The sequence below is a fragment of the Tribolium madens genome, unplaced genomic scaffold, assembly GCF_015345945.1.
Source record: "Tribolium madens isolate multiple individuals breed KSU strain unplaced genomic scaffold, Tmad_KSU_1.1 Scaffold_7;HRSCAF=85;Tcas5.2_LG10, whole genome shotgun sequence".
NCBI classification, from domain to species: domain Eukaryota; kingdom Metazoa; phylum Arthropoda; class Insecta; order Coleoptera; family Tenebrionidae; genus Tribolium; species Tribolium madens.
Window position 1 is genome coordinate 6586062 of NW_025401050.1, and position 26035 is coordinate 6612096.

The window sequence follows — 26035 nt, forward strand, 5'->3', positions numbered from 1 at the left end:
TTCTAAAAGTTATAAAATGTTTCTTCTTTTTCTTAATATAATTCTTGGCCTCAGCCGCTAGGATTATGTAATCAAATAATGAATTTTACCTCAGATAATTGATAATACCTCAAATGACGAAATAACTCAAAAAAAATTAAGTAAAAAAATCATTTTGCCGCGTTTTTGTTACCGCGTGAATTTGACATTATGCAATACTGCCAACATATACCAAAAATACATTTTTCTTTAATATTCGAATTAAACACAATTTTAATTAACACAATTGCATCACTGCAATAATTATCACATTTTCTAATTATTGCAAATGCTCTTTTAATTAATTCCGTCTAATTCACAAATTTTGTGTCGCATTTTTCGGTCGGTAAGTCAGTTTCCTTCCTCCTTGACGGTTGCTTCATCGCGAATGTTGAAAGCCCGAGTTGTGTGTGTTTTGCTAAGATTTTAAAGAAATTTCCTGCTTCAACTCTTGATGTGAGCTCCGAATATCGTCAAGAGTGTCCCAAGCCCCGGTTTGAGCCATTTTGTGAAGTTTTTCTTTGATGAATTTGAAATAAAAAGGCCAAGTCAACGACACCAATCTCCAACCAATAGGTTGGATCGATGTTTGGCTTCTCCTTGGCCACACAGCTATTTCAAGGTTCCGCTCAACGTACTTGGAATTGTGTTACCCAATTTACGAATTTAATTTGGTACAAATTCAATCACATACGGCATCCAATCGTAAGTAAAAGTACGAATTTTTATTGATTTGGTCGAATTCTCGCTAGGATGTGGCGCCAGTTATGGTGAAAAACATGGCGGCCGCGTGTTAGAAGAAATTAATGAACTTTTCATTAATTTTTTAATAAGTGTCTAAAGTTTTGCGCAATCACTTTCATCAAGTCGCCTTAACTGTCAAAAAGTCACCAGAAACAAAAGATTTTTTCAAGTTGTTCAATATTTCCGTTTCATCATCATTTCAAATTAATTTTGCAACAAAAACACAAAAATGTTTCGATTTATCCGCCAGTTGGAAGACTTGAACCGTTTCGGGGCTCCTTCCTACCAAGTTCGTGCAATTTTTCTGTTGCAAGTTTAAACTGGAAAATTGTTTCAGATGCCCCGTTCGAGGCGAAGACACCACTCCCGGTCCAGATCCAGGTCCCGGTCGCATTCCCACGATAGAGATCGTGAACCTAAGCGAAGAAAAGTCGACAGTCTCGACAGCCCCAATCACAAGAGATCTGTCAGGTTAGTTGTCTCGTCCGCCAGATGGCGGCAGGTTCCCATATCGCCTCGTTAAAATGCAATAACACCTCGTTATGAACTTGAAAATCGTCCTTGTTTCTTCATGTAGTAACAGGAAGTGTCGCAATATCAGATCAAGGGTGTTGATGCACTCAAGGTGTGATCTAGTCAGATTTGTTCTATTTTTTCGAGTGATTTGTTGAGGTTGTTTCACTTGTCTTCACCATTGAAATTTTCAGAGCGTTAATGGTTAAGAGGTTTTTTCCGTAAAACGCTCTATTTCTGACAGGAACAATATTTTGCATTGTTTTACTTCAGTTTCCGGTCGGTGGTCCGAGTCCTTGAGGGGCGAAAGTTGTCTCAAATGTCTGGGTGAATCAATCAAACTTGACTTTTGTTTGCCAGGGATAAGTGGGTCAGAGTTCGTCATCTCAAGTCATAAATTATTAAAAAACGAAAAGATATTTTGCCATAGTTTTTATTCGAAAAAATGTAACACTTTGGCCGTCAATTATTTAAATCCTATAAATGGTGTCAAATTAAATTTGTAAGTGGGTTAGGTGTGCACTCTTGCCAAATTTCAACCTAAAATAGGATACGACCTTGTTTTTTCTCGTATGTTAAGAGTTTTGCAACATATTCAATTATTAAAAAACCCTTAAAAGGTTATCTCAATATTAAAACGAGTACGTTGATTCATCCTTTGGTTTACTCAACTTACGACTGTAAATAAATCTATAAATAAATTATTGCCAAATTGAAAGTAGGTTGTTTCGTGTTTAAGGATGTTGGGAAGGGAGAGTTTGTATCGTTAGCATAATGATAACAATAAACATGTCAGTATTTAATTTTTTTAATATAGATTTTGTACAAGGAGTTGGGTAAAAATTTTTGCATAATTAACGAGGCAATATTTTTAGTAATTAAATTCCAAATATGCGACTTACAGTTATGTAAACAAACAGATTTAACACTAAGCGTTATTTTTGTTTATTTTATTTAATTATTGCATAGCTGAAAATGGTAAATGCTTTAAAAGCCAGATTTATTATACCGGATGTGCCTACATTACTAAGATAAAAGAAAACATTGGTTTACATAATTTACAGTTATTTGGTTGTGTTTTAATACAGGGTGTTTGAGTTAATTTTTTAGGTAGTTTTAGGTGATTATTTGTTGATCCTCTACTGCTCACAAGGAAACCACAAAGCAGATAGCATATCGTATGGTCTGTTGCGGTGATTTTTTGATTGGATTAATGCCGTCCTCGCCTTGAAACATGCCTGTCGTGATTTCAAGCAAGCGAAGGTTTTGTTTTATGCAAATACCAGCAAGTAAAAGAAATTTTTTCTTTTATTTTCGAAATGATGTATCATTTTCAAAAACAAGGTTTATTAAATTTTCAAGTATCCAAGAAGTCGTCTCAAGGCTGACTATAACTAAATATAAATTAATGATAAAAGAATGGCAAGTTTAATTTTACACTTGGATGGTTTGTTAATGATTCAATAAGAGTCGATTTTCTCACGGCCACTGAAGGATTTTATCGATCGTCCGGTAGTTGTTAACAGTTAGTAGAAGGGTTATTAATCTTTGAAAAATACCGTGGGTGTCTCGGACTTATCAGTGGGAAAAAATTCGCAAAGTCATAACGTCAAGTCGGTCGAAATTGACAGTGACAGTAACGAAACGGTTTTGGCATTTGACCGTTTTTGGGAACACGAGTTTTCGCGCCCACTGAGAGATTTAAAACACGTCCCACATTCAAGAGAGGTGGGTACCGTTTTTTTTTTTTTTGATATTTTTGCCGTCTCTTGCAACGTCCTTGCTTTCGGTTTGGGTCGTTGCGCCCCACGGACGATGCACTTACGCCCACTGAAAGTTTAGTCATTGTGAAAGAAAATTATTGTCCGTTATTTCTTGTAATTTGTTTGGTGCAGAAATGGAGATGTTTTTTCGGCGCTTTGTTTCACGGTTTTGTGCAACATTCTTCTGAATTGATTCATTTTTAAAATAATTCAAAAAATTCTTGAGTTTTTCGTTGTACAAAAAATAACGCACCAACTGTTCCATTTATTTCAACGAAAGAGTGAAAACACATCAAACATTCAAAGTAAATAATTTTATATTGAAACAGTAGTCAAGATTGTTTAAAGAAAGTAGCAGAAATTTTGCTTTCTTAAAATAGAGTCTGAAGTTGTGAAATTCTAATCGAGTTATTTGTTTTTGCCATATATTTAACTTTTTTAAACTAATTTAATGAAAGTTTACATTATTTTGGGTACATCCTGAATTTTTTTATTTATTATTGTTACCAAGTTTGTTCATTTTAAAGTGTTTTTACACTTCCGGTGTTTCCGGAACTTAGTCTCTGCGAATCAGTTGTGTATTAATTAAAAATTAATTAGGAATTTAACTAAAAAAAATATTGCAGCTTTCTCAAAATTATTTTTTGGTTTGTTGTGACACAGTTTCATTGTTTTGTAACGTATTCTGTTTCGTCTATTATATAATTTTTGCCGATTTGTTTATTTTTTCCAACTTAGTCAAGCGATAAGTTTAATTTTTAATGAGTGGGTCAGCCGAAAATAGCAATTGGCAAAAGTGCGACGAATTATTTTTGTCGCAACATCGTCACCATATTTTCCGGCTGAAAAATGCATTTAAAATTCCACGCAAATGATATTTATATTTTTTCGATCTTTCCCAGTGAAATAATTTAATTTTGTAACATTTTCTCAGACAAGAACCTTGATATTATTTTAATTTTGGATCAAAAAACTAGAATGCGTCAACGATGTATCAAAAAGACAAATATATGTAATAATAATAGTGGCATTGCACTCGACGACCTTGCAATTTAGACACGAGGCGATTTTATCGATTTTTCTCCTTATATTACGTTATTGTATTATGATCACGTTGGAAATTTAGCACGTGGTCGAGGCACACATGAATATTTATTCTATAACTGTTTAGGTTGTTTGGAGATAATTAGGTTTGTTTTGATAAAAATCGTATTTTGTACGGTTGAAGGAACAATCAGGCCGTGAAATCGTAAATCTGAACGGTGTCCACTGTTTATTTCAACGGTGTGAAATTTATGTAATTTTGCACTACGGGTGACAGTTTTAGATTGGTTTATTTTTGCTTTTCTTAATTTGGTCGTCGGTTACTCACCAAGACAAATTGCTTTTTAATCTGTTGGCAATGTAGGAAATAAGAATGGCTTTGTTACTTTTGTTTGTTGCACGATGACAAAGGAGACGCTCATTTTGTACGAGATTGTTATAATAATTATTTATGAAACAAGTTTGGAAAGTGATGACTTACTGGATGAGTTGAGTAAATTTTGAAATAAAGTAGTGTTATCGACAGAGATATAAAAATTCTATGCACATAAGATTGGAAATTGTTTTAACTTTCATGAAAAAACGGAACATTGTGTATAATTTAACATAATTTAATTTGGAAAAAGTTGTGTCTAGGTAACATTTTGTGTAAAGAATGAGAAAAGCGCCAATTTCCAGTAAGGAGAAATTTCCAAATCAAGCAGTATTTTACGAGACAGTTCTAAAAACGAAAACTGATCCAATAACAAACATTTAAAAGCAGTATTTCACTAATCAGATTAATTTTGAAAGAGACTATCAAGTGCATGATTATTTTGAAAAAGTAATAAATTAAAAAAAAAAAGTGTCTACTAAAGTATTATTTGAAAATTCAATTTTATACAATAAAATACAAAATTTATTAGAGGTTGTTTTCCGCCGGTCATGATTTTTCTTCTAATTTTGTTAAATGTCATGTGCACGTCTAATCTTATCTCAACTTTGTCACGTTTTGTCGTGTGTGGGTTTCTGTTCACGTGTTTGAGGATGTTTTTCTTTTAAATCTCGTTAATTTTCTCGTGCAGACTCTTTGTCTTTGGTTACATAGGTGGGGTCGTCTCGTGTTCGTTTTCCTCCACCATTTCATCGTCGACGACGTCGACCGGTGATTGTTGAGGATCTCTGTCAGTATTATGTTCCACTCGTAGTCGATAACTTGTTCCGGATATGTTTGAATTGCGTTTTAGTGTTTGTTGTGATTATAAATTAGAAAAATTCAAAATTGAAATGAAATGTGTGGTTTGTGATTTTTTATAGATTTTTCCAAAATTATCAAAAAATTCCACTGTGCGTAAAATAATTGAGTCAGTTTCGCGCTGTTTATCGAGGATGTAAATTTATTTTATGTTTGTCTCAAGATGGTATCGCGCGTGTGTTTCACTCGTTTTTATTGCATTCGTGGTAATTTCGTTAACTTTAAGTCGAAAATTATCTGAAACTGATTATCATAAAACTTTCATTAAAAATATTATTGTTCTATGTATGGATAGAGTTACAAGTAAGAGTCTAACCTTGCCCCGAATGCGGTACGTGAAGGTCGTCAACTCGAAAATTTTTACCTTTTTCGTGCCATATAAGGTTTTGTAAGGGTCAGGATTTAATTCTATTCTCGGTAGTTTGATTTTTTTTCGGTTGGTATGGGGCAAGGTTGACTCTGACTGAATATTAAATTTTCTCTGTTAGAATCAACGCCAAATAAAATTGACCAAAGATGTGTGAAAGTGTTTTGATATAAAAACTGTGGTCAAAACTGTGATAGTTTTTGTGATAATGGCAACATCAGAAATGTCGTACGCAATCCACTATGATCTTAGTGGTTATAGTCAAGACGGCCTTCTGCAGGATTTTTCCCGTATGAGAATCGAAACGGCAAGAGAACCACCCGTTTTGTATGTAGCGATGGCGACGTGGATTCCCAAATGCAATATGTACCATAAGTATGTTGTCGATGTTGTGAAATTATTTTTGCACTTGTTTTGTAATACAAGATTTTGTGATTTGTATTTACGTTGATTTGACGTTTGTGCGGCTTAATTACTCGGCTTTACATTAAAATTTTATTTTGACTTGTTTTTTTAATGTCTTTGCGTTGGTGATATTGCCGGTAAAAAATTCGTAGGTTGTCAATAACCACCTAAGACCGAAATACCTTTTTCAGGTAGGTACATGGGAATTGTGTAATAATAACACATTTATTGTTGTTACGTGTCAACAGCGTTTTTTTCTTGTTAGTTTGTAAGTGTCTGTTTTAAGGTTGTGATATTTTGGTCTCTGGAATGGCGCTGATGACCTACAATTATTTATTAAAAACTGGAACGTCCGAGTCTGATGAGGTGTGTTTTTTCCAGTTGTGAACCTGAAATTCCTTCAACAACAGTTGAAGAACATGAAACAATGGAAATTTCAAATAATGATGTCACCTTTGAAGAACTAAACGAAACTACCGAAAAACTAGAAGAAAGCACTACTTATATTCCAAAAACAGATGAATCGCAAAGTAATTTGGAAGACAGTTCAACCACTACTCCTAGTAAAGATGTAAGTCGAAAAGAAGAAAAATTGCTTATAACTCCCAAGAAGACAATGAGTCCGAAACAGATCGAATCGGAGATGAAACGTCAACAAAAACGTCTCGAACGTGAAGAACGCGAAAAAAAGAAACAAGAGGAACGGGAACGCCTTCGTTTAGAAAAAGAAAAACAAAAACAAGAGAAAGAGAAACAGAAACAAGAAAAAGAAGAAATGAAAAAGAAGAAAAACGAGGAGAAAGCAAAAGAGCGTGAAATGAAAGAAGAACAGAAACGTAAAGAAAAAGAAGAGAAAGAAGCTAAACGTAAAGAGAAACTAGAACGTGAAGAAGCGAAACGTAAAGAACGCGAACAAGACAAACTACGTAAACAGCAAGAAATCGAAGAGAAAAATCGCGAAAAACAAAAACTCGAAGAACAAAAACAAAAAGCGGCTCAAGCATTTGTCAATTTTTTCGTACCGAAAAAGACCGAAACGAAAGTTGATGAACCGAAAACGAGTCTGTTTATGCCGTTTCAGGTGAAATCCGACATGAGGTTGGCACCATTGACACGACATATTTTGTCTGATGAAGAAAAGAATAATCTTGAGGAAATTTTGGTAAAGAATGATTCGGATGTGTTATATTTGGGAGAATTGAAGCAAGGGAAAAAAACCGGAACCTGTGGTGCTACTTGGCCCTATGAGGAAGATGTGATAATAGTTGAGGAAGATTTTGGCGAAAGTATTTGTGAAGATAAGCAAAAGAAGAAGATGAGGGCCAAATTTTTGAAGTTTCATGAGAATCGAAGACCGGCTTATTATGGGACGTGGAGGAAGAAAAGTGATGTGGTGAAGTCGCGAAGGCCATTTGGTGAAGATAAGATTTTTGATTATGAGGTCGATTCGGATGATGATTGGGAGGAAGAAGAGCAAGGAGAGTCGTTGAATGGGTCCGATGATGAGGATAAGGAGAATGAGGTTGAAAATGATGATTATGAGGTTGATAATGAGTTCTTTGTGCCTCATGGTCATCTCAGTGATGATGAAGTTGACGATGAAGCCACGTCAAAGTTGTCACCAGAGTCACATAAACAAAAATTGAAGTTGTTAAAAGACGAATTCGATCAAGATATGCAAACTAAAACTAACAAGATTAAGCCGAGGTCGATTGGTTGTATCTGGTACAAACGAGATGGGTCAAATGTTGATGAGGCAATTGATAGACATTTGAGACCGTTGGGGATTATCAGTAATGGCCAGATTGTTATCAAGAAGAGGAAAGATCTGATTGGCTATACTCCAAATCGAAAGTTTGCTAAAGAATTACGAGAGGATTTAATTCCGGTCTTTTTGAAACTTATTCATGGGAATGTTAACAAAAGAACGATGATTGTTGATGAGTTTATCAACTATATGCAAAATAATGGATACACAGTTGAAGTGTCTAAAACATATTTAGGAAAAACGTTGAAAAAGTTTGCCCAGTGGAAGAAATGTGTTGATGAAGGTCCAATGTTAAATAAATTTTGTTGGTGCGTTGAAGATGATGTTAAAAAGAAATATTTGGAGTAGTTTTAAGCATAATTTTGTATACGTTTTTCAAATATATGTTTTTAGTAAATATGAGTTTGTTTTAATTATTTTTTGCGAGTTTGGGGGGTGGGTTGAATCAGGGTGGGTGTGTTGATTGTCCTTTTTCGGGTTGCAGTAGCCAAAGGGCACACAGATCTCGTCAGTACGAGAGAGGTTCGAGTGCGGAACGTCGTTACAAGCGCAGTCATCGTCGATCTCCGACGTCTAAGAAACGCCATCGCCATCGTCACGACAAGTCGTTGTCTAGACGCAAGCACAGCCGCCGTTCATATTCGACAGATCAGGTCAGTATTGCGTTGAATTGACGATTGATTGACAGTTGGTACGCCCGAATACGGTAAGATACTTAAGTTAAGCCAAGTTAACATCCAATTCCAATATTGTTATTATTGTTTGAACTAATTCAAACGCCACCGCCATTCCCCAATAGGAAACCTTATAGAAGTCATGTGGTAGCGTCAAGGGCGTGGTTTGCAGCCACGCGTAACGTGCCGATTGGCCGATGTGAGTTTGACAGTTGAGTTGCGCGATTTTTTTTAGACAGTAATGGCGGGTGAGTGGCATTTGGCCGCCGCTCGGATTTTCGCTCAAGCTTTACCGTTTGCACCACCGTCGAAAAAAAATAGATCGATCGAGGTGCTCATTGGTTTGCGTGTGGTTTTTATCATTAACAAGAGACTAACTTTTGATTGATGAAGATAGGAAACGGTCTTCTTGTAGATAACGTGTGGTAATGCAGCGTCGGAGCGTGGGTATTATTAGACGCACGCGAGTCGGAACACAGTGGCGTGGGTAGCGGTGGGTTTATGAAATTTCAAGACACAAAGAAATATTTTTAATTTTATTTTAATTTGTCATTTCTGGGCATATAATGGAGAGGATTATTTTTATATGAGGAAACTTTTTTTAAGCTGTATTACGTGTGCCAAGTTTTATTTCAGTATTAAAAAAACACGGAGATGTTCTGGCGTTCCATTGTGACGCTTAAAAAAACAGAAAAATTAAGTTTGGTATTTACTCGTATTTTGAGGATTTTTAATGTGTCTCCAAATTGAATTTATGAACGAAGGAAAATTGATTTATTTTTGATTAGTAACATACTCATTTGAAATTAAAAAAAAAGACCAAACTAATTGATAAAAGTTTGTGTTTTGTGTTTTATTTTTACATAAATGGCAGGGCTTGTAGAAATTTATTAAAAAAGTAAATTATTTTTTTTTCTAGTATAAGCTGACAATTTTAAAATGTGTCTAAAGTTTATAGTATATGTCAACTTTCTAATTTTAATAGGGTCAATTTTTTTTATATTTTGGAAGATATTAGTTTTCTTGGTACAGACCTGCGCAATATGTCCTATTTTTACTAAAATATATTGTTTCAAAAAATTCAAAATTTCAAAAATATATTAAAAAAGTTAAAAAAAAAATATATAAAAGTTAATAAAATGTAGTTGCATGGTGTCAATAAAAAATTGACGTTAGCAATAATTTTACTAAAATTAAACAAAAAAATTAAATGAATAATGATAAAATAAATTAATCACACTAAATTACATGCTTTTCTGATTTGTTATAGGTACTTAATTATTATTGTCATTTCTTATTAAAAATTGGAAAAAAAATTGACAATATTTTCTTTTATTTGTTGCTTTTTGATATTACAATAATGGCATTTTTGACACCATGCAACTAGATTTTATTAACTTTTATATTTTTTATAACTATTACATTTTTTAAACAAACATTTTAGTAAAAGTGAAACATATTGCTCAAGGCGGTATCGCGAAAATTAATATTTTCCCAATTATGAAGAATAAATTAGGGTTTCAATTTAAAATTAGAATATGGTCCAAAATACAGGGTGCGCCAGAACTCGCGCCCCAGAGAAAATTTTCAAGTAAGGTAAGATACCAGGAACATGAAAAAAATGTTTAAAAAATTCTATCTGTCAAAAAATTTTGACGTTTATTTTTAGATATTTGACATGTTTTTATATCTATTTAATGATACTGATGATCTTGTATATGTTTTTTTACAATTATTTCGTAAAGGGACAAAAATTGTTCCAATAAATGCCACTAATAATATTAAACAGAGTTACAATTTAGGATACAGCTTCCTTGTTTCCTCTTTTAATAGCCTATAGCAAAAACAATTGGAAAATTATTTTTCCAACAGAAATAAATAAAGTCAAAGTGCAAACTTTAAACCCTCATAACTTCGAAATTTTTATAGATAAATTTTTTTAACATTTTTTCCATGTTCCTGGTATCTTACCTTATATGGCATTTTTCTCTGGGGCGCGAGTTCTGGCGCATCCTGTATACTACGACATTTAGATAAATTAAAAAATTGTCAATTTATACTATTGTAAAAATCATTTTTTGTATACGCTCCCAAAAATAGTTAATTTGCGGACTCATTTGAGTCCCCAAAATGAGTCTTTTCTGGACTCAATACAATAGTACACAAAATGCTTATTTTGCGTATTCAGTCCCCAAAAACAGTTTTTGCGGACTAAAAAATTAAATTGGTTACTTTGGTGGCGAATTTTTTTTTTATTAATAAGAGGTGTGAACTCGTGTTTTGGAAGCTTTAATAAAAAAAAAATTATATGCACCACGTACACAAAAGGTTTTAGGTGGTGACTCCTCTTATTAAAGATTCGGCTCCTACGTCGCCTCGTCATTAATTATGATTCCTTCCCTAAAACCCTATTTTGCTTACTTGATACATAAATAGGTATTAATTACTTTTTATTTTTTTTAAATCGGGTCGTAAATAGAAATTCTACAGGGTCGGTCGTTTAAAAAAAATACCTTATATAGCACCGAAACTTTTTTCTTTTAATAGAGTATCTGGAGATATTTTTAGAACGTTTCTAATTAATAAAAATTATCTTATTATTTATTATTAATAATTTACAAAATTATGTATCTTCTAGCACGTGTTACATACTTTTTTTTATGATGGGTCATCTTTCTTATGAACTTGTCGTTACGTTAAAAATAAATTTGGAACATAGAACATGTACGGCGCCACTGGTTCCTGTTCTTAAAGTCGGCGTCGAAGAATAAACCAAAGTGGAGCAATGTTAGTGCACGAGTAAAACGAAACCGTGGTGGTATGTCGTCGTAATGTTGCAATGTTTTCACGTATATTTTTAGACTGTTTACATATTTGAAAATAGAATCATAAATTGATAAGATTCAGAATAATACATCTGCGTTCGATTGTCTTAATTTATTTCAGTTACGTGAATCTTTGTGTGTGGTTGAATTAAATAAAGAAACGAGTGAAAAAATGAAGAACAACGATTTGATCGTTGGTCTTATGAAAAAAATTATTCGTTTGATACTAAAGGTCAGTTATAGTAAATTAGTTGGAAATTTTTTTCGTATGTCCGTCCGACAACGTCAACGTGCTTCTAATTTTAGCGTTTGGCAGTATTTGGCATCACCAGGGGGCAGTCTAGTGTTCAGTCGTATCCCGGATAGTTGTACTAATAACACGTCATCGCGAAATATGCCCAAGGGGCTCAATGTACGCCACCGGGTTGTCGTATAGATACCATCGTCCGGACGATAGGTATACCAATGATCCCGGATGGGATAAGAATGGTGGCGATACCACCGTCACTATGGCGGCGCCAAATTCCTCGCGTAGGACGAGATATTCGCGGTCGTCGACGACGAGTGTTGCACAATTATTAAGCGAATCGTGTTCAACACTTTTACAAAAATTAACAACGAAAGTGCGAGGACCATCAGAATCATCATCGACAACAACACCAAAAAGGAATTTCAACCCTTTATCAACTAGTAAAAGTAGTACAACTATACCTAATTTCGGCTCTACGAGAACACGACTCGAGGATAAGTATTCTAGTGTCTTAGAGAAGATTTATGGAAGGAAAAGAGACCCAGAACGGACGATTGAACCCTCACTTGCTAAAAGTGCAACCACTTCAAATGTATTGCTTTCGGAAAAATCATATCCTTATGTTAGCACTCGTGAGAAAACCCCGTATCGAAGTGATAAAAGTCGTCACAATTATCGTAAATATCAGGAACCACCGTACACCTATTTGGACCAAGACTCGGCCTATAGGGTACGTTACCGTTCGAACCATTCCGAGTTGCGTCCACGACGAGCCTCTAAACCCTTGCTGAGGACTGGCAAAAGCGAAGTTAACGATCGAAATTTGAAACTTCATCCTGTGGAAATTTCTTTTGATGATGGTCCAGTGCCTGTTCATGTCTCAAAACCCCAAGTTATCGATAACGAAACGACACCGACTCCTGCCGTTCCCGATCCGTTATCGGAACGAGAAGCCAAACGTAAAGAAATCCAAAGTCTGATTATGAAATATTCGGCGTTAGACGAGGTGTATAATCGTGGTGGTGTTAACGGTGGGGCGGTTGCGGTACCGACGAGTTCAATCTCGGCGACTGCTACCGCCATTGCTAAGAAATACCATCCGGCGGCGTCGAGATACGCGGTTGTAAGTAACGGTGTGTGAAATGGACACTAACCGAGTGGCGCTTAATTAATGTAAAGTGTAAGTCTTCTTTATTGGTGATTTATGCACCTGGTGATGGCAAATTAAAGAGGGAGGTTTTTCCATGGAAAGTTTGTGGTATTTGTGTCGGGTTTCAGTGAGTTCGGCGAATGTAAAATAAGCGATGAAATATCTGCCGAGGTGTCTTTTTGATACAGCAAAAATGTATCGTCGTTTTATAGTTGGTGGTACAGAGATGATTGTGGTTTAGCTGTTTTTGAAGGAAAAAATAGGAATAATGTGCTATGACAAATATAAAAAATGATATTTTCCTTGATTTCGAACGGATTTTTGTACCTATGGTTTGTTTTTACTTTGACCATTTGCAAATATTTTTTAATTACATACAGGATGTCCCACGAGTAAAAATGAGCCTGAAAAAATTTTTGAAGCAAACAAAATTACAATTTAAAGATAACGTGGATGTTAAAATATTTAGTTTTAGTAAATTAAACATAGTGACCAAACAGCACTTCAACTTTAATTTATAAAATGTCAAACCTTGAAGAATTTGGTGAGAATTACTAAAATGTTGACGAAAAGACCAACAAGATTGTCATTTATAAAAAAAATATTTGAAAACCCTTTTCTCAGACTGCACGTTTTTATTCAGCGCGATATCCAAATAGACGGACTTCCTAAAACTGGAGTAAAGTTATTTTGACTAATACAAATTTGTCAAAAGTAAAAATACGATATCATGTTTAACTAATTAAAACGAAATATTTTAGTATCCACGTTATCTATGAAATGTAATGTTGGTTGTTTCAAAAATTTTATCAGGCTTAATATTACTCGTGGGACATCCTGTATTAATACGTTTAATGTAATGTTTCGAAATGCTGTTGATGGACGGAGATGTGATAAAATTCTTTAATTTTTGATTATATAAAAAAAAACTAGATTTTTTTCTGTAAAGAGAAATTGAGCAGTCGATAGATGGTTTCGTTTCTTAGGGGAATTAGGCGATTAGAATTTTGTTAAAAATACGTTTCACATCATTTTACACTTGGCAAGCTATAATTTTTAACATCAAAAAGCTGTTAAAATTGTTAATAGCGCCTATAGTAGCTCGATAATTCAAAATAAAAATTGTAAAGTTGATTTTCCTAAAATTTTCATTATGTACAGTTACAGAATTAAAATTTCGGGCAGTATTTTTCTGTCACTTCAAAAAGTTTACTGTAAACTACCTTTTACTGTCATAACTGACATTTGACAATTAAACTTTTCTGTCGCTGACGCTATTTTTTAAGTCAAAATGACATTAACATGACAAGAGTAAAAAATGAGGTTATTAATGTAAAAGTTGTTTTAGAATTTACATTATGAAAATGACAATATTACCCGGATTTTTAATTCCGCAACTGTACTTACAGTCAACGTAAATTAACGTATAATTAAAAAAATATAATAATTTAAACAGTAAATTATAACGACTAACCAGATTTATTTTTTTTAATATTAATTTTGAGTAAAAACTTTATTATACATATCTGTAAATTTATGACTTATTCGTGCTTTTCTTTTTTTTTAAAACTTACACGCAGGGTGCATAAATTGTTTTGTTCACAAAATTAAATATTTATTTTTAAAATTTTAATATACAATACAAGATAAAAGTTTTGTACAAGCCTCTTGGCTTCTACTAAATTTTTGATTACTGTCATTGTCCTACTATTGTGTATAGCGGGAGATGAATACTTAATGATAATCTCAATTGATCTGCAACATGTTGATTTTTTTAATTTATGAAGTTAGTTCTTTGGTCAAACGAATTTGATTTGTTCTTGATTATTTATTAATGCGGAGTTTTTAAATTTTAATTTGATTTTAATTGTATACATAGCTTTAACTTTTTCAAGCAAGTTATGTATTTCTATTGCCACTCTATTACGTTGTTTGCATCGTTTGTGGGAATTCTCTTATTGAAACACCAAAAAAATTCTTAATTGTTATTTAATGGTAAAAATAGGATGATTACGTTAATTAATGTAAAAAATACGAATACGAATATGATAATCTGCACATGAAATGCGGGTTGTATTAAAAATTACGTATGCAATGCGTGTTTTAAATTTTATTCGCAAAAAAGATACTGCAATGAAACTCTGGCACACTTTAAAAACATATTTTGTAGTAAAGTTTTTTTGTTTTTGTGTAAGAATAATATGTACATGGGAAAGTCTCCACGTTAGATGTATTTGCGCAACCTGTGAACGTCTCATCGTTTTGCTTGTGCCGTTTTTCCCCATTCACACCGAAAATAACATTGCACAATTCCCGGCTTTAATTCTTTTTTAAAGGAAGAAGGTATATTCGGGCATGGCGGTGGCAATCTATTTTATACACACACTCTATCTTGTTTCTAATTTTTGTTATGACAATTGTTAAATTTTTGACAATATGTGTGTACCTGTAGAACACGTACCATGTTCCTCTTTTCCCTCATATACCTTCATCTGTTACATAATATTGTTCTGGTGCATAATTTGTACCCGTTAAAGAGAATGATTGTTGATTTGGCAATCCGTTTGCCCTTTCCTCTGTCTGCTTATTGGGTGGCCACTCAACTCGTCCGTTGTGTATTGGCGGCACATTGTCACGATGTCTCGATGATGATGACGATGATGATGATGACATGACTGTGATGATGATGATGACGAAAACGGTGACCTGGCCGTCCCTTGGCTGTCCGTTCCACGATGACGATGACGATGTTGATGAATGCAGAGCTCACGCGCGCCCTCAGTGGAAGACGATGAAGAAGGCCATCTCATATACCGATCGGGAGACATTCTTCAAGACCGATGTTCGTGAATACTACACTTTGTTTACACTTGGCAGTTTTAGTGGATAAGTCTTACTCTCTCAAAAAAAAACAATCTAGATTCTTAAATTATATTTCCCAATCGACTCCCATCCAGTATTCGTGATTACCTTTCTTTTCAGCGTTTCCAAAAAAAAAAAAAAACAGAGGGAGCGTTTGTACTCCCTCTATCTAAATTTAAACCATCTGAAACTTACTGTTTCATTTTTGTCATTTTTGTACTAGTTTTTTTTTTTACATCGTAAACAGTAAGTTTCTTTTTAACATCGGACAATTGGGGTATTTAATATGAAAAGTTCAGGAAAATACTGGACGATTTCAATTTAGTCATATTTGCATGCCTATGAATTAAAAAAAAAAGAGACGAAATATTAATTGTGACAAGATCGAGGCTCTACACAACGAATCAAATCTTTTTTTCTTTTTGAATGTCATTGTAGAAATGCGGATTTGTTTTGTCGAGCGCCGATCTTGGAAAGTATTTTTGTTTCTAAGCTTGTCGTTACATTACAGATAAAATACTTGGCACTCTCGGCGAAGGTACCTTTGGCAAGGTGGTTAAAGTGAAAGACCTTGAAATGTAAGTGACTAATTTTACTAAACGATCTATTTATTCATTGTGTGATTTTTAGGGACCACTCTATGGCATTAAAAATTATAAAAAATGTAGAAAAGTATCGAGAGGCTGCTAAATTAGAAATCAACGTTTTGGAAAAATTAGCCGATAAAGATCCCGACTGTATACAGTAAGTGTTTTTTTTTTTATTATCAAAATACGGTTTTAGTCGATCATTACACTAATTTTTATGGATTTTGTGACCTTTTGTAAAACTTTGTTAAGCTTTTATTAAAATATAAAATCGAGCGTAGAATGTGTTGAGATAAATATAAAACTTCTATTTTTTTAGTTCTTGAGAAATTGATGAGATATGTGATTTTTTAAATAGAAGCATAGGTGACCGTGACACCAAAAAAATACTTTTTTACAAGACTTGAATAATACTTGAGCTGCAGTTTTAAATTAAAATAAAAAAAAATTTAATGTTAAATGGCTAAATCATTGTGTTTACAAAGTAATGTTAAATTAACTGTATTTTAAAACATTTTTTTTGACTAAATGTTACTTTTTCACTTCAATTTTTACTTCTACTTACATTCTTATTGAAATTTAGATTAAATTTTAATCAATAGCTTTTGTTAATATGTCATTATAATAAATAAAACCAAGAAAATATACGAGTAATAGAGATTTTGAAAAATGTCAGGGTATTTTCTATGAAAGCTGGAACTGCAAAAACTTACTTAAAAAAATTTAATAATTACTTGAAATTTAGTCCGGATATTAGTTTTTCAGTTGAAGTTTGTTTGCTTGTGTCGTACACGGAAATGAAAAACCTCTAAACCATTAAAAATAAACCAGTCTAGTTTTTATTTCTTCATATTTTCTGCATTTTTCAACACATTTGACGAAAACTTACCTAAGCAAACGACTTTTTCACCGAAATGTTTGTTTTTACAAGTATTGGTAATAACGGAAATGTTTTTTTTTCAGCTTGTGTGTGAAGATGTTGGACTGGTTTGATTACCACGGCCATATGTGTATAGCTTTTGAAATGTTGGGACTCAGCGTGTTTGATTTTTTGGTAAAATAAATAAAACATAGTTTCGAGTTTAATCAAATATGTGGTAATTTTAGAAAGACAACAATTATCAACCGTATCCTTTGGATCAAGTGAGACATATTGGATATCAGCTGTGCTATTCTGTTAAATTTTTGCATGATAATAAATTAACGCACACTGATCTCAAGCCGGAGAATATTCTATTCGTCGATTCGGATTACGATTTAGTTTATAATAGTAAAAAGGTAAACAGAAATCAAATTTGGTAATTTTATTTCTGAGAATTGTTTTTTAGAGGAGAGACGTGAAAAGAGTAAAAAGAACTGATGTTAGATTAATAGACTTTGGGAGTGCTACGTTTGATCATGAACATCATAGTACTATAGTCTCAACACGCCATTATAGGGCGCCTGAGGTTATTTTAGGTTAGTTTTTCCTTAATTATGTGTAATTGTGCTTAATTTTTTAATTTCGTAGAATTAGGGTGGTCACAACCGTGCGATGTTTGGTCTATCGGTTGTATATTATTCGAATTGTACTTGGGTATAACCCTCTTCCAAACACATGATAATCGCGAACATTTAGCTATGATGCAACGTATTCTTGGAGAGGTTCCAGTTAGGTAAATTCGGTTAATTACCACTTAATTGTAATTAATTTGTGATTGATTTAGGATGGCACGTAAGACTAAAACTAAATATTTCTACCGTGGTAAATTAGAGTGGGATGAGAAGAGTTCAGCAGGTCGTTATGTTCGTGATAATTGTAAACCATTGACGGTAAGTCGCAAACATGTTTGATTTTGGTTTGAAGTGTTGGTTTTTCGACAGAGGTACAAACAAAGCGATGAACCGGACCACAACCAACTCTTCGATTTAATTTTCAAAATGTTGGATTATGAACCTTCCCAAAGGATAACGTTGAAGGAGGCAATGTTACATCCATTCTTTGATAAAATCGCCTCACATCAACGTCTGGGTGAACATGGCGCTGGTGACGTCAGAAGAGATAAAAGTTTGTCAATGTCGCGATGAGAAAGAGATTTCGTGTGTTTTTTGCACCAATTTCTTTATTTTGTCACAGTCATGTATTTGATTATCGGACAATAAAATGAGCTCTGTTTTTAATTCTGATTTGTACATTTTGGGTTTGTGACATGTGTAGAATGTGTATGATTCGCTATCTGATATAAAAGTTGTTCTATTTTCTACCCATCATTACACTCTATAGGTTTTATTTATAAGGGTAATTTAATGAATGTTACGAGTTATGATGTGTACATATTAAACAATAAAGATTTAATTTTTATCTAGAGTTGTTTAATCAATTTCAATATGTTGTCTTATCCCCATTTCCGTTGTTAATTTTTTTCAGATGTTTAGTGATAGCTTCTCTTGAGTCTTGTTCACGTTATAACCACAAATAGAAATGTGTTGAGTTGTAAAAAACGGTTTATGTTAAATTCACGGCCTCCTAGATGGACAATAAGATTCTGTCTCTATAAATGGAGACAGTTTTTTTTTGTTAATCTGGGAGGCTGTGGTTAAAATACGCTAAATAGATAATGAGGACACGAGGGTATAATTGGTTGCCTATATATCCATATACAAGGTGATTCACGAGGAGTAATGAGCCTGACCAAATTCTCAATGCAACCACCATTATTTTTCGCAAGTTATTTTGCAACAACTGTAATGTTGGTTGCATCGAGAATTTGGTCAAGCTCATTATTCCTCGTGAATCACTTTGTATGTTTTTTAAATTTAGCATGATCTAATTTTGCTGCGTTATTACGCCCCAACCAGTCTCTTTGCTCTATCTAATGTACAGGGTCATTCACATAAAATGTCGACTTTTACGAAAAGTGGATAATGCGTATTTCAATAACCACCTGGATTCATTTTAGACTATTAAAAAGTGGCGAAATAGTTATTTGTGTTACAGGTACCTAAAATACAGTTTTTTCGGACGAATCGTTGCTCTTTCGCCACGAGGCGAAGCCGAGTCTGGAATAGTAGATGAGTCCGCAAAAACGTAAGTACGTGTTACAAACAACATTTCTTTGTTAAAAATCTCAAAAAACGAACACTTCATTTTAATTAAAAAAATTTGCCATTATAGTAACCAAATTGACTTTTTCGTCTAAAAAAACTGAGTTTTGTGTGTTTTCAAAATTTAATATTCACTTTGAACATTGCTATTTTTTGTTCTAAATTTGAAAAAAATATACAACACTAAATTAAATGTTCTCTGTACTTATCTGAGTCTTTTGAACCTCTGGGAGTAAAGAAATGTCATTTGGTTTAATTTAATAATTTTAAATTTTTTGAGAAAAATTTAATTTTACGATTTAAATATTTTTTTTTTTCAATTAACAATTTTTTTGTAACTTTAAATAATTTTTTGCTGCATCAAGCTATTTTTTGCTGAATCAAGATATTTTTGTGACCTTAGTTAATTTTTGGTTTTATCAAGATGTTTTTCGTTCAATTTTTTTGACTGCAGGCTATTTTTTGCTCAATGTTATAATTTATAAATTTAAGTTACATGTAATCATATCACAGCTATGAAATGGCCTCTTAAGTAATGAATAATTTAATAAATAAAATAGACATGTATAAGTAAAAATTACAAAACAAAAATTTCGGCTAATAAGGCGGACTCTGAGAAGGTGCCCCGAATGCTAGCAGCATTTCCACGTTGAATTGCAAGGGAAATCTTCTCAAACAGGTATTGTTTAGCTTTTTTTTTTCGCCAGAAACAGATTTTTTGCTCAATTTTTTGTAACCACAGTCAATTTTTGCTTTTATCAAGATCTTTTTTGCTCAACTTTTTGTGATTGCAAGCTAATTCTGCTTAATTTTGTTGCATCACGCTATCTTTTGCTCAATTTTTTTATTGTTGGCAACTTTCGCTTTTATGTAGGTATTTTTTTGTTACTGCAAGCCATTTTTGCCGCATCAAGCTGTTTTTGTTCATTTTTGGTGCCTGCACTCCTTGCAGGCAATTTTTGGTTTCATTTGACTATTTTGTGTTAATTTTCTTGTGAGGTATTTTTGTCTCAATTTTTTGTTGTTTCAAGCTATTCTTTGGATACTTACCTTTTGTAATTAAAGCTTTGAGGTTATTTGGGTGTTTTTGGGTTGAAAATAATGAAACTCTGTCTAGATATGCATTATATTTAACTTTATTAATTTATAATTCTTTTATAAAGTTTCATATGAACTGGATAGCTTTCCAAAATAAATCCAAACCAATGTAAACTAATTTACCGCACTAATTAAAGTCATATATTTATATAAGTTGTAAACCTGTTTGTCTTGAATTGGATTTATTTGGCTTCGAATTAGTAATATAATAATAATCGTAATAATAATAAGAAATAGACATGACTGGAAAAGGATGTCAGTAGATTATGTAAAATTTTGAGCATTATAAGTGCCGCTCGGTCATGTCTGTGATAGTTTTTTATGAAATTTTTCATAATATAATTGGACTGTAATTCTTGTAATGTCAAAATTACAGACTACAATGTATAATTCAGATGATATATTAAAACGTTACATTGTAAAAGTAATAGTCGTCCTGCTGTAAGAAATACAAAAGACCAGCAAAATTGACAGTGTAAAAATAATAAATATGATAAACTTCATACATGGATAGAAAGTTCACGCATTCATTGTCTAATTTACTCATATGTTTTTACATTATCGTATTACAAGTTTAGCAGGTTATAAATATTAATTCAATTATCTACTATATATAATATAATAATATAATATTATGTAATAATTTTATTTTATAATAATTTTGTGTAAAATGTAATAAAACTGACATGCAACAGAGTATGGCTTGGATTATCTTATATAATTGATGGAGATTCGTCCGAATATGATAATAAACGGGTACTCGCACCCTTCTCCTGCAGACCGCATAATACTGTATACAAGCGTAGGTCCGGGGCTCCGTCCTCGCGAAGACTAAGCCCCGTTTCAAAAGCTTAAATAAGACCTATGACTAGAAATAAATAAATAAGTAACGTTGCAATAAATAACGCTATATTACAATAATTGCATCATCAAATGATCAAAAAATATATATAACGAAACACTAGACTTGACTAGACTATGTCGAGATTTTGGGCGAAGCTAAAACAACCGTTTGGTCCCAGCATAAATGTTGGGTGAAAACAAACAAACAAACAAGAAATTGGCAAGATCTCAGACTATGCAAGTTCAAACTCGAATTGTCGAAATTGAGTATGAGTACCGCCTTGGTTCCATATGCTCAACCTTAATTTTGTAATAAATGCCATACACGTTATAAATTATGACTAGAACCTACTCCCTACTCTACTCGTAGCTAAAATATATGATGATGAGTGGATGTGAGGGCTAGACTAAAACGGAAAAAAATGATTCCATGATTAAGCGCGCCTGTTGATCTTTTAGCATCTAAAATATAAAAATGGACCACCAGATCCCGACAATCACATCCTGCTGCTGTTCACGGACACGGTCAAATTTAACTTGGAACATTTACACAGATATTCTTCTTGTATCACAGAATCAAATGGGACATGGTCTTAAGTCGGGCATCGAAAAGCAATGCCCGGTGCACGAATATGATCTAAAACAGTCGGTTTGCCGCTATCCTATCAAGCAGCCCTCTAATTCTTAATTATACGTCTTAGAAACGAGTTCTGTGATTCACGTAGGTACAAATAATAAAGCACGGGACACGAAATGTCGATTTATTATTATTAGTATTTACATCATTTTTTATCATCAACTTTTGTCAGACCCATTGGACCAATTCCACCTTTGTCGGTTATATACACACAACATCGAACGAAAAAACGTAATTTTGGCAAAGAGATATGTACCCGCTCGGGCGGGCTAACTTACTCAATTTATACTATAAATTGCGATAAAGTAGAAAAATATACTTTGTTTTCTCATTTTTTATCCCATATTTATAATAATTGTTATTTACACTCTATAACAAACAATCAACGTGTTTTTTCTCTAAATTTTATTCACAAATCGGTGATTTGGCGAATGGATCGTACAACTTTGAAAAATGTCTCTCATAACCCATCTCTCCGCATAAATTTGACCATTCGTGATAGTTCAGTTCGATAACAGTCGATGTGATTGTCCGAATCTTGAATCGACAGGTACGTTCTTGCCTGCGACAGGAAAGGACCATACATTTTGTATAAAATGGTGCAATCGAATGGACCCCAATATATATACAGCATGGGATGAAATGGCTTGATAGCGAGGGTGCGGATTTACACATCCGCTGCTGACGCGGAACTATGAATACATATACTAATAGAAACACGATGACCGCCCTCTCACGATGAGAAACAGTTACACAAATAATTGCAAAAACATACCCTGTATCCTAGAATCACTTCGCTGCGTTTAGAGATTGATTATTATCCGCTCTTGTCTGATTGGGGAGACCATATTCTTGAATTAGACTAGACAGATCAGATCCGTCACCACCCAATACACCACGACTCGAAAACTTGCACGGATTTTTGCTACCAACAATCAAAACTAGCAAAAAGGCATGCACCAACAATGCCGAGCCTCCGACCCAACGCACGCGAAGAAACCAGGGAAAATTGACCCACTCCCAGGCAATATTCCCACTGTCTCTTTTTTTATTACACAATTTAGTATAATTTTCCACTGACAAAATTTTGCATAAATAAAAAAAAATGATAAAGTTTGTGAATATAAATTTTGGCAAAAAATACAAACAATTTTTCTATGTATGTTTTAAAATAAAAATAATGTATTTCTTATTTTTAGTACTTAATAAAACAATGTTTTTCAAGTACTATTTACGATTTTGTATTGTAAGGAAATAATTGTGACATAGCCCTTCCATAGAAATTATTGACGTCGGCTTTTTTTTTGAGTCAATTTTTTGATGGTCTGTTTCAAGTTTGGGTGTGCTGATTTACCCAATCATACTGTACAATTGCATAAATAAAAAAATTGATAGTTTGTGAATACAAATTTTGACAAGAAATACAACACTTTTTCAATAGGTGTTTTAATATAAAATAATGTATTTTTTCCTATTAATACTTAATAGAACAAAGTTTTCTAAGTATCACTTAGAAAGGGAATAATCGTGACATAGCCCTTCCGTAGAATTTATTGATGTCGGCCTGTTTTCTGAGTCAATTTTTTTGATGGTCTGTTTCAGGTTTGGTTGTGTCGACTTGCTCAACCACACAGGCTTGAGTTTCCCTTTCTCATAGCACAATTTAGTCTAATTTTCAACTGACATGTTTTTTACTAACAAAATATTGCATAAATAAAAGAAAATTATAAAGTTTGTGAATATGAATTTTGGCAAGAAATACAAACAATTTTTCTTTAGATGTTCCAGAATAAAAATAGTGTATTTTTACTCTTAATACTTAATACTTGCGAATTTGTTTCGTAAGGAAATAATCGCGGCATAGCCCTTCCATAGAGCTTCTTGGCGTCGGCCTGTTTTTGGGTCAATTTTTGTGGTTTTGGGTTTGGGTGTGCTGACTTGACGTTTTCGTTTCTGTTCGAGTGTGCGTCTATTTGGTGGTGTGGCGTCTCGTTATATTCGGGAGCTGCCACCCCCCCGTGGTTAGTACTTAAGTATATTTACTTCCAGCGCTGAAGGAATGTCATTAGCAAGCGTGGAATGCACTACAACTACTTAAAAAAAAACAAACTTACAAAACTTAAAGCTGTTTGTTTCAAATAGAGAAGAAAAAATAATGTGTATCAGTCGTCCTGTTAATATTGCACGATATTATCTCAGCCGAAACAAATAAATGAATAAATTAAAAAATATTCTTGTATATCTAAATACATTAAATTCAATAAATAGTATATATGTTTTTTTACTAAATATATGTCTTAGGGCTAAATTAATTCTAATCATATTAACTAGAATCCGCAGCCGTTTTTGGCTGGATAATTTGACTAGAGTGGCCCAGCCGAGTGTCTCTCCACTCTTATCTCCCGGCTTGCCTAGGGACTCCACCGCTGTGGAGTCCCGCAAAGCGTCAACTAACTCTTCAACAACTATTTGGCGAAAACGCACAATTTGCATTTTGATATATAAACTTATACATTAGATAAAATTCATAAATTGTGAACGTATTGTTCTAAAATCGATAATGACTATACCTTCATGGTATCACGACCACCCTTTTTGGCTATCCTATCGCTACCCCCTAGTAATTTACAGATTAATATATAGTTGGTACTTTGTAAGGATTATGTTACTTAACTTTAGTAGAAATATTACACTATTTTCTTTTCTTTTTATAATAGTATTGTTAAATATAAATATGTCATGGCTCCTGTAGTCAGAAGGGAGACATGGTACCGTGTGCCCCCATAAGTGCGACTCCGAGCCGAGCTGTGACTAGCAATAGCATCACAGGAGTCATGCCTGGCCGAAATTTGGCAACTGAGCAGGGGGCTGTCGCCACCGGCCCTGTTTCTTACAGATTAACACACATAAGTACAACAAATAAGAGTAGACGACGTCTCAAAATAGTAATACATTTCACGAACGAGAAGACAAAACGGCCTGTACAATCAAACACTGATTTGTTATTTAATCACAGCCCATTTGGAATTTCTCGAAATGAGGGGCGGGGGGCGCAGCCGGACTGCAGCGTGTGCTCGGAGTGTGTACCAGGCATGCTCTTTAGTTTATTATATTATATATAAGTTACAATATTCTATGTGCTTATATAAAGTGTCGTCTAGTATACTAGTGGCTGAGGGCGCTACAAGCGCCAAGAGATCTGAGGGCCAAGGTTAGTACGGCCTGTTGGCGTCCTTGGGCCTCTTCAGCTGCACTTTGAGTCGCTTCATGCCGATCTGGAAGCCGTTCATAGCTTGGATGGCTGCTTGAGCGCTTGCCGGGTTGTCGAAAGACACAAACCCTACAAAAAACAACAATGTCACTCAAAGCCTCACTTTACATTTTCTTCTTTCTTCTTCTCTTTTTACCAAATGGAAATAATTAGGGCTCGGATTATATGCACAAAAAATTCGTAAAATATGCGCATATATGTGCACGTATTTTCACAAAATATTAAAAAATATGCTCCAATATATGCCAAATATGCATCGATATGCAAAATTTTTAACAATAAAAATCAAAGTTGGGATAAATTTTTATCCTCGAATACATTAAACTTTGTATTTTCGTCATCTTGAACTGCACACGATAAATGAAAGAATAAATTAATTGGTTTGGCGTGAGACAAGCCATTTTAATAACCTAGTAATTGACCCTTTCCAAAAAATCTGTATTTTTCAGATCACATCACGTTTTTTGCTTAAAGTATTCATTTTTTGAAAAAACTAATTGATGAATTATAAAGTTTTAGAAATGTGATGTTTTATCAAAAATAAAATTTTTATTTTTTTGTCTTTGAGTTCTACAAAAATATTTATTTATTTAATTTAATTTAAAATATTTTGTATTCAGATCATTTTTTAAACTGTCCAATTTTTAACTTGAACTAAAACTTTTAATAGAAAATTAGTGATTTGAAGAAAGTATGCACAAATATGCAATATTTCCAAAAATATGCACCAAGTTACCAAAATATGCAAAATATGCATTTTTTAATGGGCTTTTTTTAATCAAAAAACATTAGATATGCATAGAAAACTTACAATTTTGTTGATATACAAAAATGTATTTTGCATATAATCCGAAATCCGAGCCTTAGAAATAACAAATTACTCATTATCGAAATTATA

The 26035-nt window shown here is 33.4% G+C and overlaps 2 protein-coding genes across 24 annotated transcripts in view; one reads left to right on the forward strand and one right to left on the reverse strand.

Moving 5' to 3' along the window:
* Window positions 1–379: 379 nt before the first annotated feature.
* Window positions 380–18551, forward strand: LOC123010189. Its single transcript, XM_044406887.1, has 14 exons — window positions 380–723; window positions 1100–1233; window positions 6470–8200; window positions 8341–8509; window positions 11700–12728; window positions 15519–15597; window positions 16129–16195; window positions 16248–16361; window positions 17168–17258; window positions 17312–17482; window positions 17533–17662; window positions 17715–17859; window positions 17911–18016; window positions 18068–18551. The coding sequence occupies exons 1-14, from the start codon at window positions 604–606 to the stop codon at window positions 18269–18271; spliced, it is 4290 nt and encodes a 1429-aa protein (XP_044262822.1). The 5' UTR covers window positions 380–603; the 3' UTR covers window positions 18272–18551.
* A 1870-nt stretch (window positions 18552–20421) lies between these two features.
* Window positions 20422–26035, reverse strand: part of LOC123010289 (CUGBP Elav-like family member 4) — a 372656-nt gene continuing 367042 nt past the window's right edge. For all 23 annotated transcript variants that reach the window (XM_044407045.1, XM_044407033.1, XM_044407034.1 and 20 more), the window contains one exon: window positions 20422–25206. In XM_044407045.1, coding sequence (XP_044262980.1) covers window positions 25079–25206 — 128 coding nt within the window. In that variant the 3' untranslated portion in view covers window positions 20422–25078. The remainder of the gene's footprint in view (window positions 25207–26035) is intronic.

Coding starts and splice junctions, on each gene's coding strand:
- LOC123010189 (XM_044406887.1), top strand. CDS start 604: ATGTTTGGCTTCTCCTTGGCCACACAGCTATTTCAAGGTTCCGCTCAA. Junction 1,234..6,469: donor AATCACAAGAGATCTGTCAG/GTTAGTTGTCTC, acceptor TGTTTTTTCCAG/TTGTGAACCTGAAATTCCTT. Junction 17,663..17,714: donor GGCGCCTGAGGTTATTTTAG/GTTAGTTTTTCC, acceptor TTAATTTCGTAG/AATTAGGGTGGTCACAACCG.